Source organism: Seriola dumerili, unplaced genomic scaffold (assembly GCF_002260705.1).
Source record: "Seriola dumerili isolate Sdu_G_001 unplaced genomic scaffold, Sdu_1.0 BDQW01000331.1, whole genome shotgun sequence".
Lineage (NCBI taxonomy): Eukaryota > Metazoa > Chordata > Actinopteri > Carangiformes > Carangidae > Seriola > Seriola dumerili.
The window spans coordinates 10,769,761-10,789,197 of NW_019174586.1; the positions used below are offsets into that span (position 1 = coordinate 10,769,761).

General features: G+C 40.1%; 1 protein-coding gene across 2 annotated transcripts in view; it reads left to right on the forward strand.

The window, feature by feature from the left end:
• The window catches only part of ankrd50 (ankyrin repeat domain 50), a 33,674-nt gene extending 21,172 nt beyond the window's left edge, over positions 1–12,502 (forward strand). The window contains exons 3-4 of one of the 2 annotated variants that reach the window (XM_022759961.1): positions 7,722–11,257; positions 11,567–12,502. In XM_022759961.1, the coding sequence (XP_022615682.1) occupies positions 7,722–11,254 (3,533 nt within the window). In that variant the 3' untranslated portion in view covers positions 11,255–11,257; positions 11,567–12,502. Of the gene's footprint in view, positions 1–7,721 lie in introns of both variants that reach the window. The other variant, XM_022759960.1, reaches the window with a different exon arrangement.
• Positions 12,503–19,437: the final 6,935 nt, after the last annotated feature.

Sequence of the window (19,437 nt, forward strand, 5' to 3'; positions counted from 1 at the left end):
GAGGACGGTTTATTTCTTCTGCGCTGTGGAATGCTCCCTGAAGAGAGACGAAGATTGGCTCTGCTTACGGACCCCTCGCTAAATGACATTTTGCGGCATCAGTTTAGATGATTGTGTAGTCATGAACGCAACAGATGAATCAGAAACTCAACTGTGAAATAAAATTGGAAGTTTTAAGACAGATTAGATGCGGAGGACAATTTTAGTGCTGAAAGGAGAAGGAGTCTTTAAGCAGAAAATTAAAAAGCCTTTATTAAATAGTTTAAAGAACTTTAAAAACCAATTCCAATAGATTTTGGCCACGCTGCGGCTTTCTCCAGAGAGCCGAAATTGCACCACACTAAACCAAACAGAACATTTGACAAATACCTCCTGCAAGCAAAACCTAATAAAAGCCCCTCTCTGTTCTCTCCTCTTAGAGTTTTTGGTATTGATCGTTTCTAGGCCTCGATTCCTGGCTAACAAGAGCAAGGACGACATCTTTAATGAGCTTACCCCCCCTTCTTTTTTTTTTTCTTGAAATTGGCTTACACAGACAAGCTGATTTATGTCCATATTCATGTATGAGTTGTCGTCTGCGAGGCTGCATGTTGAGCCTCACTTTGGATGAGCTGAAGACCATAATCCTCGCTGAATACTGTAATTTACCACCACGCAAGTCTGACAGCCGGGCAAATTACAGGTCTACCGTGTCTGTATCTATAACACCTTGGGTGCTGCACTGCAGTAACACGATTCTGAACATGGCCGACGAACCCCGGCTGGCCTCTTTCCTCCTGAGGTGATGCCCCTTTGGTATGTGGCATGCCCCTGCCAAATCTTTATAGACTTGAGATTTTTTTTTTTTTTTTTTTTTTTTTTTTTTTCAAGGCTGTAGCACAGAGCACGACTTGTCAGATTTTTCCTTTAATTGAAGGGCGTTTTAATTAAGTTTTAATTTAACTTTAGTTGGAATAAATGCAGTGGAATTCTTGGCAGTTTTCTGGCTGGTTTTGCTGCAGGGGGGAAATGCCTCCAAAGTAAAGACAGGGTTTTTTTTTTTTTTTCTTTTTAATACCACACTCCCTCTTGACCTGCATGCCAAGGATGACTTTGCAAGTACCTTTTGCAAGATTTCACAGCAAGCTACCACAACTTTCCTTCTGCTGAATCTGTTGTCCGGACATTTCCCTGTGAAACGTTTCCAAAATTTGTTCCAGGCTTTTCCTGGCGCTGCGTGGTGATGGCAGATAATGGCTTGTTTGACTGGATGGCTAATAAAACATGACTGACATGCTAGGCAGAGTAGTCTCTTGTGCAGGTGAATGGAAAACATGTGGCGGCGGGGCTAAATGAGGTCACAGGGAGGTCAGCCGATGTAATGATGAACAAAAACATGGGCAGGAATTGAGGGAATTCGATCCTGAGTGGGGCAGGGAACGGCTTACTGCCACCATGAAGACCTAAAGTTTTGTATCTCCAGAAAGAAACTGACAAAGAGGGCTTTTCTTTTTAATGACAGTTGGTTTGGAATTGGTTTTATTGTATTTAAGATCATAAAACCTACTTAGCTATTTAGCTTTTTAAACTTAAGGGCAAAAAATGAAAAGGATTATGCGGTATGAAAAGAGGGATTATTGGCCCTACTTTTTCCCTCCATTGCTAGAAATTGGAAAATGCACAGTATGTTAAGTTAAGAGTGTTTATATTCTGTTGGTCCTGTTTGATCTGTGTGTTCCTGTCCTGACAATCTGTTCTCTATTGGATTTATTTTTTTCACTTGGATAAAATTTCCAGACATCTGTGCAGCTGCAAGAAGCTCTTGTGATATATAGTGACAACTAGAGTGGATATCCATTATGGGATTGAGTGAGAGGAGGCACATGTGAGTGACCAGGTGCACTGTCTTATGACTCAGTCTCTTGTAACCATCTTAATGAGCTTCTGTCATTCAAAGGCATAAAGTACGGTTGCTTTTTTTTTTTTTTTTCCCTGCAGTGTGCTGCGAAGTTTATCATATGATGGATGTGTTTTTTCTTCATGCAGGTGGTTGGATACGTAGCTATGCACCTCTCAAACCCAGCCATGCTGCATGTGTTAAGTGTATTCCTGTTTGCCCCACCCTCCCCCCACCACCACCACGGCCACCACATCATCATCAGCCCTGTTCAGTTGCACCACAACAGGTTTGACTGGAAAACCCTTTCACATCCCGTTTGAACGTCGGCAAGAGGCGTGTTTGGGCAGGAGTGTTTTCATGTGCTCTGCCTCTAGCATTACATAAATTAATTGTTAAAGTGTAATCATTTCAGCGTCTCGCCTGGTGGTCGTTCAGTACGTCGGGAAATATACAGCGCACATAAAATGCAGCCACTAATCTAAAATGATTTTCTCCTGCCTGCAACAGTTATCTTTGCACAGTTGAATTAGGGCCTTATCAAAGCTTCTCAGCACTTTGCTTTGTCTTCTCTCACTTGTGAAAAAGCCACATTTATCCCAGATAAAATAGAAAGTGTTATCTTTATTCGTCTGTTAGAGTAGAAATTAGAGAGTGAACACAATCAAACGAGGTGCTCAACAGCTATTTTTCAAAGCTTAAATGGCAGCGCACTTTTCAAAGGACCGTTGTTTGCAGACCGTTGGAGCTGACTCTCATCCACATACTTGTGTTTAGGAGGTTGGCGCGCTCGTGTTTTTTTGGAGCCGGGGAAACTCTGCAGCTGTCGAACAGACGTTTGTCGAGCGCGGGTTTACTGGAGAGCCCGAGGAGAAGGGGCAGCGAGGCTTGGGTTTCTGTTTTCTTTATGGATCCGGTGACTTAAGATGGTGTCTCTCGCGCAGAACGTGCCAAATCTCGGGAGCTGCCACTCCGAAAATCCCGGGTTGATGAGCTCGGACCTCTAGTTTTCTCGATGCGCACATGCACGCCGCCTCGTTTGTCATCTGAAAAATTAATCTAGAAGGCAAACAGTCCCTCTTTTGTGCGCGGGGCTCTGTCTGTCGTGGCTGGTATCCAGTTCTGTAACGAGCAGCAGCTGGCTCAGAGGCCTGTACTCGGGAGCTGCATCCCTCACCCTGATGAATGTGTCATTTGTTGCTTGTTTAGCAGTCGCCTTTGTTCAGACTCTGAACCATCCTCTCACACACACATATAAATAGCCTGAACACACACACACACACACACACACACACACACACACACACACACACACACACACACACACACACACACACAACACACAGCTAGAGTTTGTGTAGCCCTCTTCTAACGGTGCAAAAATCCAGGCCTCATCATGACTGCTGGCTTTTTGGAAAGAAAGAAAATTGTTCTTGGAAAGCATTTGAACATTTATAGCCAATGAGCATTCTTGCATTCTTCTGTAGTACTTAATAGTAGTTCCTCTTACACCACAGTCATCAAATACAGGTTGGATGACTTTCCCCCTGTGGTTGTTTTTAATGTTTTTATCTGCAGGAGTAGGGCATGACTTCACAGTTGACATCCAAGCCTTATAAAGTGATGTCTGTATGCTGATGAAGTGGAAACTGTAGGTCATCTTGCAACCACCATGCAGTAACTGAAAGAAAAGATTCTGACTGGAGGCTCTTGCTTGTTCGATTCTTTTATTTGTTGCACATAGAAATTGATTTTAAGGAAGCATTTTTTTTTTTGCTTTACTTTATGGAGGCTGCAGTCAAATCTCTGTCCCCTCCTCCTCCTTCCCTCCCTCGCTCCCTCCTCCAGCTTTTCCCAGTCACTGTATCTTCATAATTGGTGTGTCAGCGACCGTGGAATGTAGGAGAAGCTGTTTATCATAAACTACAGCAGAGCAGCATTTTTCTTTTGTGCCCCATGAGAAAATATCCATGATAGAGTAGCATCTCCTAGAATCAGGCTGTAATGCACACTCAATGTTTTTCTTAGCCCCCACTCCCCCCACCCCCCAGTGAATACAGCAAATCTGAACATCAACATCAAGACTGAATATTAAATGTCACACTTTTCTGAAGTCACTGGCTAAGTGAAAAAATGTTGTTTTTTTTCTTTCTTTTTGGTCCCTTTTTTTCAGTCCTTGTTTTTCCCCTTTAATGGCCTCTTCCCCCCTTCTCAGCTAGTGGGTTTCCTGTCCCAGCTGGAACAAACCCAGAATGTCCAAAGAAGGATCGGGTCCAGAAGGAGTAGGAGGACCCAGTCAATGACGTCAGAGCATCAGAAAGTTACACACATAGGCGAAGCGTCACACCAGGCCTCAGATGTCTGTCTTTAAAACATAAAAGTATGATCAAAAATTTGATACTATTTCCTTTTGTTGACTGATGCACTTATAATTGTGCATTAGCCTGAAATACAGAGTTCAAAAATACAAATAAAAGGGGAAGGAAGCATGTGCACAGCTAGTTAGGCCTTCAAGCTAAACAAAAAAGCACCAAGAGCTGGAGAAACATAAAACATACGGCTGGAGAAATGAGTGATGATAGCACAATAGGCTGAAATTCGATCTTTAATGCTTTTAAGTCTGAGCCAGAGGAGGAGAGGAGCAAGTACACAGAGAACAGGAATGCACATAAGGATCATGCAGTACCTTCAAGTGTTTCTGTACCTTTTTGGAAGGTAACCATCCCCCACACTCATGATAACCCATTACAGCTCTCCTGTCAAAATGAATTAAAAGTCAGAAGCAGAGGTTTGAAATATACACAGTCTTTAATGGTTTTTAGTCCTTGAAGGTAGAAGGGCTTGAGTGTTTTTACTTTACCTATAGCTACTCTGCATGCTCACCATGAATCTGGCTCCTGGAATGTCAGTGTATCCTCTAGGACTGGGGTGGGAGCTGGTGCAGGGAGGGGGTGGGAGCTGGTGCAGGGAGGAGGTGGGAGCTGGTGCAGGGGGGTGGGGGAGTAGAGGGTGGAAAATGCAAACAGCCGCTGAAAACAATGAAAGACTGAAAGTGGGTTAGGGTCAGTGAGTTTCTGTAATTATTGGGCTATTATATTGTATAATGCTGGAGAGTCATACTCTAAGTAGCTTTATTAATTTAAAGTGTTTGCACAGCTGTTCTTTTGGTAAACATTAAACTTTAGACATGAATATTCAGAATAAACAAAATGTGGATTTTTTTTTTTTTTTAATTGTTTTTACATTTATCTCAGGTTGGTCTGGTTTAGATTGTCTGTCCATATGATCCCTATTACAACAAAGCCCTTAAACCCAAAAATTTACCCCCTACTCCTCTGGGGCTCCATCATAAAATATTTTATGATAGGTAATTGGTACCTATCACGAAGTCCAACCAAAGAGTGTGTTTTATTAGAATGAATCCAAAAAGTATTTTCTCTGATTCTCTCTTCCTGTCAAAGGAGACAGTTAAATGTAGTCATGAGCTCAGGTGTGAATGCTTACATTTAAACAGTTATATCACAGGTTGAAATATAATGAAGGCCTCAAGGACAAAGTGAAAGGAGATTATTGTGAGGCACTGTTAGTGGGAGTAAGCTTATCTTAAACAAACTCAGAAGCAGGTGATAAAGGAAACCCATCGCTCCTCTGTTTACCAGGATCCGCTGGCCAAACTGTCAGTACCTGCTTGGGAACTCTCGTTAAACTCATCAGGTTTGTTATCTGGCTTCCAGGTGTGGTTACCGCAGGGAGAGTGTGGAATAAGTTCTCACAGCCTTCTCTACCCACACAATCACACTCAGATGAACAGAGCACCGCCTCGGGCTCGGTGACAGAGTCTGATTCATATTGTGTACAGGGAAAAGTTGTTATATAATCAAAGCAATCACATTTCGCTGGTGAGGATGAAAGTGTTGGTGCGGAATTTCTTTTCAGCAAAAGCTTTCAGAGTTCTTTCCTGCGAGTACATAAAATGTTCAGGCAGTACCAGAAAGCCTAAAACTAAAACCTTGATTACTTATGGCGGGACCGTAACATCAGGGCCGGCCCTGTAAACATGACAGTCGCTGACTGACTGACTGATCAAGTTACACCATTGATCAGGTAAATGCCATGAGACTGTGTTGAAGTTACACAGTTGGTCGGCCAACCGAGTCTTGGATATTCCTCATTGGTTGTTGCTCTTAAAAAAGTTAACTGGCGCTATTCAGGTGCGGGTGTTGTCAACTATTTACAATTTACAGACTGTTCTTTAAAAACGTACAAATCTAGCGACTTTCTGAACAAACCTTAGCCTAGCTACTTTCCATAGAAGAGAGTCGCCAGTTCTGCCCTCTCTCTGTGACTGCTCTGTTCAGTGAGTGGTAGAGAGGTGGAGCAGCAGTTTGTTACCCAGACAGAGGCTAAGAAAGATATTCTGTCCCTTCTAACTTTCTCTCTGAGTGATCACTGTACAAGTAAATATAGCTGAAATTACAGCACAGCCTTTCTTGTCTTGTCTTAAACTTGTGTGTTTGGAGATTTTGTCAGAGGTCACGGTTATGAAATCAGGATTTTTAGCAGCAGCAAGAGCAGCAGCTTGGAAATGACTGCCGGTTAACATTTCATGCTTGTTCCGTTGTCTGACAACAGAAACAGAAAAACATGTCAATGAGAGCAGCTTTGAGATTTTTGCTGTGTTAAAATACTGTACATGTATATGTGAACACAGAGTAGGGGAGAAACAAACAGATAAAGAGCCAACACAGATAGAGCATCTGGGGACATTTTTTTTCCTGTCCGAGTAACCCCCGAGAACCATGGGAACTGTAAATAAAAGTATGCAAAAATGCTCTCCTTGCCCTCGAGTTACAGGCTGCACAGACCATGAACAGATTGTTTTAACATGAAGGAAAGTTCACTTTATGCCCATTAGCAGAGGCCATTATGGAGCTATTTTTTCATGTCTCAGGGAGGAACTCCTATTAAAGATCATTCATTAAGACCCACTGTGATAATTTCCTTTTTTTTCAGAAGGATTTCTAAAGGTCTGTGCTGGGAGCATGTAGCACAATAATAAGTGAGGCACTGGATGTGCTACAGGCATGGAAATAATGTCTCCCTTGCTCTCCCCCATTTTGATTATTGTACATCTTCAGCCCCTACTGCAGATTTGCTCTTGTTGATTAAGCACTAATAACCTCTACAGTCAGTGGATGGGTTGAATGACCAGTCATGTGGGCTTCATTGTTGAAAGGAATTGTATTTTTAGTATCTGGGTGTCACATTTTGCAGACCATTATATCTGTGTTTTTCTGTGAAGACTGGCACTTTCTTTTTTTCTTTTTTTTTTTACTTCTTCTGTCACTGATTATTTACATTTGGGTTGTAGCGGTACATGGTAAGCTGCAGCACAGGCATATTTTAATATAATATATTCATTATTTCAGTAATTTTTATACTGAAATTATTGCTGTTTTTATCCTCACACAGGCACACTCTAAATTATTGCAACTGAAATTGCTTCTGCACCAGACATAATGTCGAGCACTAATTGGCATGAATTTGTTTTCCTTGGTGCTTTATGGGCTAAACTGATAGCGAACTCCCGCTGATCATGTCTGCTTCCACTAGCCAGAGGGGTTGTGCTCTCAATTCCTCTGAAAGGTTTTTTCTATAGAAACATGGCTTTACTGTTAATTATCCTATGCCTTAGGAAATTAAAGGTTGGCTTAACCTAATTATCCAAAGGTACAAGATCAGTGGATAAATACTGGGTATGATCTCAAGGTCAGACTTAAGCTAATGACTCAAGGAGCACTGTGGGGAACTCAAACTCATCCAATGTCTGTTTCCTCTCTTTCAGGATTCCGCAAAATCAGCCTCGACGATCTGCGCAAGGCCTACATCGTCAAGGATGTGCAGCAGTACATCCTCCACAGGCTGGACCAGGAGGAGGCCCTGAGGCAGCACCTGACCAAGGAGACGGCAGAGATGCTCAACCAACTCCACATCAAGAGCAGCGGCTGCTTCCTCTACCTGGAGCGAGTTCTGGACGGCGTGGTGGAGAACTTCATCATGCTTCGCGAGATCCGTGACATCCCTGGCACTCTCAACGGCCTCTACCTGTGGCTCTGCCAGAGACTATTTGTCAGAAAACAGTTTGCCAAAGTCCAACCCATCCTCAACGTAATCCTGGCAACTTGCAGGCCACTCACAGTCAAAGAACTGTACCATGCAGTCTGGACCAAAAACATGACACTGACTATGGAAGAGTTTCAGAAAAAGATGGACATTCTCTCCAAGTTGTTGGTTGACGGTCTTGGGAGTACTAAGATCCTTTTTCACTACAGTTTTGCAGAGTGGCTACTGGATGTTAAGCATTGCACCCAGAAGTACTTGTGCAATGCAGCAGAGGGACACAGAATGTTGGCAATGAGTTACACCTGCCGGGCAAAGCAGCTTAAACCACTCGAAGTGCAGGAATTTGCACTACACCTCGTCAATTCCAATCTGCAGATTGAGCCCTTTAATCTGGCTCTTTGGATGGTTTGGAATGGAACTCCTGCTAAGGACTCTCTGACCACTTCCATACCCAGAGAGCAGGAGGTCCTGCAACTTCTGGTCAAAGCTGGAGCTCATGTAAACAATGAGGACGATCACGCCTCATGTATTGTACAACAGGCTCTGGAAAGAGAGGACTCGATACGGACATTACTTGACAATGGGGCATCTGTGAACCAGTGTGACTCCACTGGAAGAACTCTGCTGGCCAACGCTGCATACAGCGGAAACCTCGATGTGGTCAATTTGCTCATATCCAGAGGGGCAAACATGGAGCTAGAAGACAACCACGGACAAACAGCACTTACTCTTGCTGCAAGGCAGGGCCACACCAAAGTGGTCAACTGTCTAATTGGCTGCGAGGCCAACATAAACCACACAGACCATGACGGGTGGACGGCCCTCCGCTCAGCAGCTTGGGGTGGACATTCAGAGGTTGTATCTGCTCTGCTCTACGCTGGTGCCAAAGTGGACTGTGCCGATGCTGATGGTAGAACTGCTTTGAGAGCTGCAGCTTGGGGAGGTCATGAAGACATAGTGTTGAACCTTCTCCAGCATGGGGCCGAGGTCAACAAAGCAGACAATGAAGGAAGAACGGCTCTCATTGCTGCAGCGTACATGGGGCACAGAGAGATTGTGGAGCACCTCTTAGACCACGGGGCTGAAGTGAATCACGAAGATGTGGACGGGAGGACTGCCCTCTCAGTCGCTGCTCTCTGTGTCCCCGCAAGTAAAGGCCATGCCTCTGTCGTGAGCCTCCTGATCGACAGGGGAGCAGAGGTTGACCACTGTGACAAAGACTGCATGACCCCTCTCCTCGTGGCTGGCTATGAAGGACACGTTGATGTAGTTGATCTTCTTTTGGAAGGCGGAGCCGATGTGGATCACACGGACAACAACGGCCGCACCCCTCTCCTTGCTGCTGCATCAATGGGCCACGCCTCTGTTGTCAACACATTACTTTTCTGGGGGGCCGCTGTTGATAGCATCGACAGCGAGGGAAGGACTGTGCTGAGCATTGCATCTGCTCAGGGTAACGTGGAGGTGGTCAGAACTCTGCTGGACAGAGGTCTGGATGAGAATCACAGGGACGACGCAGGCTGGACCCCGCTGCACATGGCTTCGTTTGAGGGCCACCGCCAAGTGTGCGACGCCCTTATTGAGCAAGGCGCTCGTTGTACAGAGGTAGATAATGATGGTAGAATACCGCTGATATTAGCTGCACAAGAGGGACATTATGACTGTGTGCAAATTCTTCTGGAAAACAAGTCATGCATTGACCAGAGGGGATACGATGGGAGGAATGCTCTCAGGGTGGCTGCACTAGAGGGCCACAGGGACATTGTTGAACTGCTGCTGAGCCACGGTGCTGATATAGATTACAAAGACGCAGATGGACGCCCAACACTCTACATATTGGCACTTGAAAATCAGCTGGCCATGACAGAGTATTTCCTTGAAAATGGAGCAAATGTGGAAGCCTGTGACACCGAGGGCAGAACGGCCCTCCACGTGTCCTGCTGGCAAGGGCATGTTGAAATGGTGAGGCTGCTGATTAACTATCACGCTGATGTGAACGCCTGTGACAATGAGAAGCGATCAGCCCTCCAGTCTGCTGCGTGGCAAGGCCACACAAAAGTCGTACAGTTTTTGATAGAGAATGGCACACATGTGGATCATACTTGCAACCAGGGAGCGACAGCACTGGGGATAGCTGCGCAGGAGGGTCACATTGATGTTGTGCAAATACTTCTTGAGAATGGCGCCGACCCCAACCACGCTGACCAGTTTGGACGCACAGCAATGAGAGTGGCAGCGAAAGGTGGCCATTCGATGATCATAAAACTTCTGGAAAAATATGGGGCCACAACTCTGAATGGCTGCAATCCCTCCCCAGTACACACCATGGAAGAAAAAACACCACTGACCGTGACTGGTAAAATGCAGTCCCTCACTATTAAATCAAGTAGTTCTGGCAGCACCGGCGCAGGAGATATGCAGTCGTCCGGACGCGGCATACCCAACGGACCTGTCCACGCTTTCAGTTCGCCATCAGAATCTCCTGACTCCACTGTAGATAGACAGAAATCCTCCTTGTCAAATAATTCCCTCAAGAGTTCAAAGAACTCCTCTTTGAGAACCACATCGTCTACAGCCACAGCACAGACTGTGCCGATCGACAGTTTTCACGGACTGACATTCACAGAGCAAATCCAGCAACACTCACTGCCTCGCAGCCGGAGCAGACAGTCTATCGTGTCCCCTTCCTCCACAACTAAGTCCATCGGTCAGCAGCCGTCATCTCCATCCAACGACTTTGACTGGTCTCAGTTAAAACCAGGTCTCAAGTCAACAAAGGGAAGTAAGACCGGAAATGGGACCTCAAACGGTAAAGGAGACAAGAAAAAAAGCAAGAACAGCAGCTCAACACAAGGTCAGGTTTTGGAGTACGAGATGACGCAGTTTGACAAGAGGATCGCCCTCAACAAATCAGTAGCGAACATTTCAGTGAAGGATCCCCACTGTAAGATCATGATCGGCGGCTCAAATCAGCAGGAAAGGGGACAAGGCCAAGACCAGTTCTTTATCCAGCAGCAGAGCTGTGCTGAGAAGAAGAGGAACGGCATCATGACCAACCCCAACTATCATCTACAGGGTAATCAGGTTTTCCTGGGTAGGGTATCAGTTCCTCGGACTGTGCAGAACAGAGGCCACCAGGACGTTCTAGAGAACTATCCCATAGGGGAAACCGAGCTAAGCCTTAAACAAGCCCTGAAACTGCAGATTGAAGGATCAGACCCTGGGTTTAACTACAAAAAGGAGACTCCATTATAGCTGGTAAGACTTGCTTTTCAAAAATAATCCTCCTGTATGTGCTTGTTCAATTACATCAAGCATTTGTCTCAGAGTTGATGTTAAGGTCAGGGTGACAGCACGTAGGTAATACTTTGGCTTGTCTGTTCATTCACAGTGGCTAATATAGAGACTAATAACAGACCTTTAGTTGCTACTGGTTACTTGCACTCAACAGAGCCATCATTAGCTGGATTTAATCAGACTTGCATGAAGAATGCCTCAATCTGGACAAAGCAGACTTTTTCCCTCCCAAACAAAACATTAACCCAGATTATTCCTGTACTGTTTCAGATGTCTTGAATGCCATTCGTCATGCATACCATTGGAGGGAATGTGCCAAAGCAACTGTTCTCATCTGCATAAAAAAAAATACTTTTTTTTTTTGTTCATCAGTGGGAGACCTCAAAATAATAATACCTAGGGAAGATTGTTGATTTGCTGCCTAAGGCTTATGTGAACTGATACTTCGATGTGCCTACATCTGTTACAGCCTTCTTCATGTATTCATGCAAACTATCATTTTAATTTAATGTAATGCTATTTAATAAACAGTGTATGCACTTTTAAAAGAGTAAAATGACAGACATGCATTTGTTCTATTCACTATGTATCCCATCCATGTTTTATCAACGTAATTGTTTGATAGAAACATACCAATGCTTTTTTTTGTTTTACTATTATTTTATAATATGTTTGTTATGTCTGTTTTTATTTTTTCACACTGACAGCAATGTAACACTGAATACATTGTCACAAACCAGAGGACATAACAGTAACTGATGCCATGGTATGAACTTAAGCGCATTGATAGTCTGCCTTTCTAGAGACCCCAAATAATCTGTGTTAACCTTGATCAGTGTGCTAAGCCTATGTTGTGTGTGATATGTTAATAGCTATGGCAATTTAACTTCATGAGTATATACGAGCATATTTATTTTTTTGGAAAAAAGCCACTTTTGCTGCATTTTTGTGTTGCATTACGCTCTACCATGGTGCTGTGTTCAGAAGTTGCCTGCAGTTATTTTTGGACTCCCAATTTCTTGGCTTTGTGCATTTGTGTATTATTACAAATATCTAAGAAAGAGAGGGGTGCATTGAAAATTTAAAAAAAAAAAAAAAAAAAAAAAACTTCATTTTGTCCCTATGGGATTTCTGAGTTGTTTGTGTGTTATGTTTTTGTGTGCATAAAAAGATATTTAAATAACCCATTGTGTACCGTCAACAAAAGTTTGGTGCTAAAATGCAGCGATTTCAAGTGACAGCAGTGATTTAAAAAAGAAAACAAAAAAAAAACATAAAATGCATTTGTCCGCAGAGTTACATGTATAACCTACTGCACTGCAAGAAACAAAATCCAAGCTTTGTTTCCTTATTGTCATGTGGTTAATTTTCAGTAATTCCTGGTGGATTTTTTTTTTTCTGGGGCATGACACAAAACAGCTCAAAAAGGAGGGTTCAGCCATTAAGACGACTTGTAGCGGTGTCAGTGATATTGTTTGAAATGCAGAGTTGTAAAGCCAAAGTTGAAACAACATACTCTGTCCCACCTCCGCCCTCCCACCCCCCTGTGAGAAGCTGAATATCAGCTCAACAGGACTTAACCCTGCGGGAGAAGGGAGGAGAAGGGGGGGTGGGGGTGCTTGACTGTGACGCGGAGGGAACTGAAACATCTGTTTCTCATGGACTATGTGGAGCTGCGTTAGCGTTTACAGGCTGTGTCATATTTTTGCAGGCTTTTCATAATGTTAACAGTGAGCTATTTTTCGCCAAGAACTGGGAACTTGAGGGGAGGGGGGGGGGGAGTAGAAACCTATCGCATGCACAAACACTTATAAGCCCTAGTGAAAGCTCTCAGCTCTTCAGTACTACAGTAGCTCAAAAAGTATGCCATGAAGGGTCAATAGAAGGATTCAAGGCAGGATCGGGTCTAGAAACAGTGTTGGAAAACATACTGTATAGTCTTATTAAGCAGTTATCTTGTTTGTCTTGACTGTGTTTTGTCTGTCATCTTTGATTTGACTGTCAGTGATTGGATTGTAAATAGCTTCCCATGTACATTCAACTTTCAGTTAAAAAGAATTCCTGTATTATATGAAGTGGAATTTTCTGATGTATATTAAAGTGCTTAATAAACATATTTGCTTTACTGCTGAAAAATGTTTTGCATTTTTATTCATATACAGGGGCTGGCCCCTCTTCTCATTAGCTGATTGGCTATATATATGTATTATACATACACACATTTATGTACCGGAGGTATATATATATATATATATATATATATATATAGCCAATCAGAAGAGAGGCCCAGAGCGTCTCCTCTGATTGGCTCACCAACCTGTTGTTACCAAAGCTCCAGAGAGAAGCCTGAGAGGATATGTAAAACTACATTGAGATGGTTTTTGGTTCCTATAACCACAAATATATCTTCACTTATATATTTATTTATATGATAAAACACTGGAAAAGTGTAAAATATGGGAACTTCAAATGAACATGTCTAGCATTTATGGTGAAGGTGATGTTTCACTTCCTGTCTTTTTCCAGTGGAAATGCCAAATCCTCCTAAAATTCAAGGCTGATTCTGACTGATTGATATGTCTTGGACAGAAATGCTGATGCTCCATTAACTCTAAAGAAGTCTATAATTTTTTGGAAGATGGATAATAAAATAGACGGCAAAAAATAGCTGAATAGGTGATTGAGAAAGGAATGACAGCTACCAGAACCTGACAAACCTGCAATGACAGTGATTATTTTTTCTCACAGATATCCATTCCTATAACAGTTACCTCTTGTTTTCTTTGAATCCAAAGACCTTTTTATTCACTAAAGTGTTTTTTTTCCTCCCTGTATTGAGGCTGCAAAACCACAGGCCATGCTGTTAATACCTATTTCACTGTTGGTCATTTGATGGTGGAGGGCCAAACCAGGACACTGCAGGCATTACAACACATGGATCAAGCTGAAGTGGAACAGGCAAGCGTGCCAAGTGCTATCGCTGCCCCCCCTTCCCTCCAGTTCACTCGGTTCATCTCAGTTCAACAGGAGCTGCAAGAGAGATCGAGAGAGAGACGGGGTTTAAGTTAATACATTTTTTAATGAAATCTTACTAAATTACACTTCATATAATAATAGGAACTGGATTTTGATTCCTTGATCTATCAATAGGAATCATCCTTACAAGTCATTTAGAATCAAAATAGAGGAATAGCATTAAAGAACTTGTCCTGTGTTTCAATTTAATTTAACTGAATGAGCAGCATTTTAGCTTTTGGCTCAAAGAGTGAGGGTTGGACAAAGATATTACACTGACTAATTAGGCTTAATTGCCATCACCCAACATCTCATGACATATTGTGCCACAGAGAAGCCGAAGAGGCGTTCAGACGTTTGGACCTTCAGTGCAGCCTCTGCTCTATGTTTTGAGAGGGTGGGTGTTAATGAGTAAACCATCTGGTACTGATGTCATGTAGCATGTACTGTCCAAGCTTGGAGAATCTCCTTGTGAAACCATCTGCCAGTGGCCACATCTGGTTCCTCTCCACCCATGCCCTTGTTTTGGATACAGTGCTAACAAGCTCCCACGCTGTATACATAACATGGCGACGGTCGCGGGCCGACTCGTCCCAGAAGCAACTTTAAACTCAGTGGCCTTCATTTATTCTGTGTGCCATCGTGAACCATGTGTGTGCAGGTTTTTTATTCCAGAAAAACACTTTAGCAGATGATTTCTCTGATTAGCACTATTCCAGTTCAAGAGAACAGGAACCACTGAGTGAAATCAGCTGTTTTCTTTTTTTATTGTGCTGAAAGCCCACATGCATATGGCTCAAAGCTGCCTCAAGGTAATTATCAAATCAAAAAATAAAATGCTGATGATTCCTGTGTCCTTGTGTGGAGCATTTTTTTCCCAGCTTGTCTTTGGAACAAGGAACTTCACAAGAATGCAAACAGAACAGAAGATTTCTCTGCAGTTTGGCAGAGCTGTGTGCTTAGCGTCTTGCTTCCAGATAACTCGCTGTGTGATCGCATGCTGCGTTTCAGTATAGCTGATCACAGGACAGATGTTGTCACAAGACAGTGATGCATTAGTCTTTTTGACATGCCTTGGAGCACTGTCTACTACAACTGTAGTGTGAGGCCAGTATTCTCAAAACTAAGAGGTTGTCAAAAACTTTTTTTTTTCGGTTGGTGGACAATCCAAGCTCAGTTGGCCAAAAGCTGAAAAGAAATATGTTGCACAAAGCAAAACATTATGTATGCATGTGCAATGTCAAAAATGTCATAGTATACTGAGGCATATTAATGTCAAAAAACATCATATTATAACATGACAATATGATGTTTTTTTGACATTTTATGCCTTCCTGTACTATGACGTTTTCTGATGTTTTATGCCTCAGTATACTATGACGTTTTTTGACGACTTTATGCCTTAGGATACTATAACGTTATTTGATGTTTTACGCCTTACTATAGAATGACGCTTTTATGACATATTATAGTATGATGTTTTTTTTTACATTTTATGCCTTACAAAACTATGTCTTTTTAATGCCTTACTATACTATGATGTTGTTTGAAATTTTATGCCTTACTATACTATTACATTTTTTGATGTTTTACACCTTACTACACTATGTTGTTTTTATACCTTACTTTACTATGACATTTTTATGCCTCCGTATACTATGACGTTTTTTGACATCTTTATGCCTTAGGATACTATGACGCTTTTATGCCTTACTATACTATGATGTTTTTATGCCTTACTATACTATGACGTTTTTTGACATCTTTATGCCTTAGGATACTATGACGCTTTTATGCCTTACTATACGATGATGTTTTTTGACAATTTTATGCATTACTATACTATGACATTTTTTGACATTTTTATGCCTTACTATACTATGACGTTTTTTGACATTTTATGCCTTACTATACTATGACGTTTTTTGACATTTTTATGCCTTACTATTCTATGACATTTTTTGACAATTTTATGCCTCACTATACTATGACATTTCATGGCTTTCATGGCTATGACGTTTTTTGACATTTTTATGCCTTATTATACTATGACGTTTTTTGACATTTTATGCCTTACTATACTATGATGTTTTTATGCCTTACTATACTATGATGTTTTTATGCCTTACTATACTATGATGTTTTTATGCCTTACTATACTATGATGTTTTTATGCCTTACTATACTATGATGTTTTTATGCCTTACTATACTATGATGTTTTTATGCCTTACTATACTATGATGTTTTTATGCCTTACTATACTATGATGTTTTTATGCCTTACTATACTATGATGTTTTTATGCCTTACTATACTATGATGTTTTTATGCCTTACTATACTATGATGTTTTTATGCCTTACTATACTATGATGTTTTTATGCCTTACTATACTATGATGTTTTTATGCCTTACTATACTATGATGTTTTTATGCCTTACTATACTATGATGTTTTTATGCCTTACTATACTATGATGTTTTTATGCCTTACTATACTATGATGTTTTTATGCCTTACTATACTATGATGTTTTTATGCCTTACTATACTATGATGTTTTTATGCCTTACTATACTATGATGTTTTTATGCCTTACTATACTATGATGTTTTTATGCCTTACTATACTATGATGTTTTTATGCCTTACTATACTATGATGTTTTTATGCCTTACTATACTATGATGTTTTTATGCCTTACTATACTATGATGTTTTTATGCCTTACTATACTATGATGTTTTTATGCCTTACTATACTATGATGTTTTTATGCCTTACTATACTATGATGTTTTTATGCCTTACTATACTATGATGTTTTTATGCCTTACTATACTATGATGTTTTTATGCCTTACTATACTATGATGTTTTTATGCCTTACTATACTATGATGTTTTTATGCCTTACTATACTATGATGTTTTTATGCCTTACTATACTATGATGTTTTTATGCCTTACTATACTATGATGTTTTTATGCCTTACTATACTATGATGTTTTTATGCCTTACTATACTATGATGTTTTTATGCCTTACTATACTATGATGTTTTTATGCCTTACTATACTATGATGTTTTTATGCCTTACTATACTATGATGTTTTTATGCCTTACTATACTATGATGTTTTTATGCCTTACTATACTATGATGTTTTTATGCCTTACTATACTATGATGTTTTTATGCCTTACTATACTATGATGTTTTTATGCCTTACTATACTATGATGTTTTTATGCCTTACTATACTATGATGTTTTTATGCCTTACTATACTATGATGTTTTTATGCCTTACTATACTATGATGTTTTTATGCCTTACTATACTATGATGTTTTTATGCCTTACTATACTATGATGTTTTTATGCCTTACTATACTATGATGTTTTTATGCCTTACTATACTATGATGTTTTTATGCCTTACTATACTATGATGTTTTTATGCCTTACTATACTATGATGTTTTTATGCCTTACTATACTATGATGTTTTTATGCCTTACTATACTATGATGTTTTTATGCCTTACTATACTATGATGTTTTTATGCCTTACTATACTATGATGTTTTTATGCCTTACTATACTATGATGTTTTTATGCCTTACTATACTATGATGTTTTTATGCCTTACTATACTATGATGTTTTTATGCCTTACTATACTATGATGTTTTTATGCCTTACTATACTATGATGTTTTTATGCCTTACTATACTATGATGTTTTTATGCCTTACTATACTATGATGTTTTTATGCCTTACTATACTATGATGTTTTTATGCCTTACTATACTATGATGTTTTTATGCCTTACTATACTATGATGTTTTTATGCCTTACTATACTATGATGTTTTTATGCCTTACTATACTATGATGTTTTTATGCCTTACTATACTATGATGTTTTTATGCCTTACTATACTATGATGTTTTTATGCCTTACTATACTATGATGTTTTTATGCCTTACTATACTATGATGTTTTTATGCCTTACTATACTATGATGTTTTTATGCCTTACTATACTATGATGTTTTTATGCCTTACTATACTATGATGTTTTTATGCCTTACTATACTATGATGTTTTTATGCCTTACTATACTATGATGTTTTTATGCCTTACTATACTATGATGTTTTTATGCCTTACTATACTATGATGTTTTTATGCCTTACTATACTATGATGTTTTTATGCCTTACTATACTATGATGTTTTTATGCCTTACTATACTATGATGTTTTTATGCCTTACTATACTATGATGTTTTTATGCCTTACTATACTATGATGTTTTTATGCCTTACTATACTATGATGTTTTTATGCCTTACTATACTATGATGTTTTTATGCCTTACTATACTATGATGTTTTTATGCCTTACTATACTATGATGTTTTTATGCCTTACTATACTATGATGTTTTTATGCCTTACTATACTATGATGTTTTTATGCCTTACTATACTATGATGTTTTTATGCCTTACTATACTATGATGTTTTTATGCCTTACTATACTATGATGTTTTTATGCCTTACTATACTATGATGTTTTTATGCCTTACTATACTATGATGTTTTTATGCCTTACTATACTATGATGTTTTTATGCCTTACTATACTATGATGTTTTTATGCCTTACTATACTATGATGTTTTTATGCCTTACTATACTATGATGTTTTTATGCCTTACTATACTATGATGTTTTTATGCCTTACTATACTATGATGTTTTTATGCCTTACTATACTATGATGTTTTTATGCCTTACTATACTATGATGTTTTTATGCCTTACTATACTATGATGTTTTTATGCCTTACTATACTATGATGTTTTTATGCCTTACTATACTATGATGTTTTTATGCCTTACTATACTATGATGTTTTTATGCCTTACTATACTATGATGTTTTTATGCCTTACTATACTATGATGTTTTTATGCCTTACTATACTATGATGTTTTTATGCCTTACTATACTATGATGTTTTTATGCCTTACTATACTATGATGTTTTTATGCCTTACTATACTATGATGTTTTTATGCCTTACTATACTATGATGTTTTTATGCCTTACTATACTATGATGTTTTTATGCCTTACTATACTA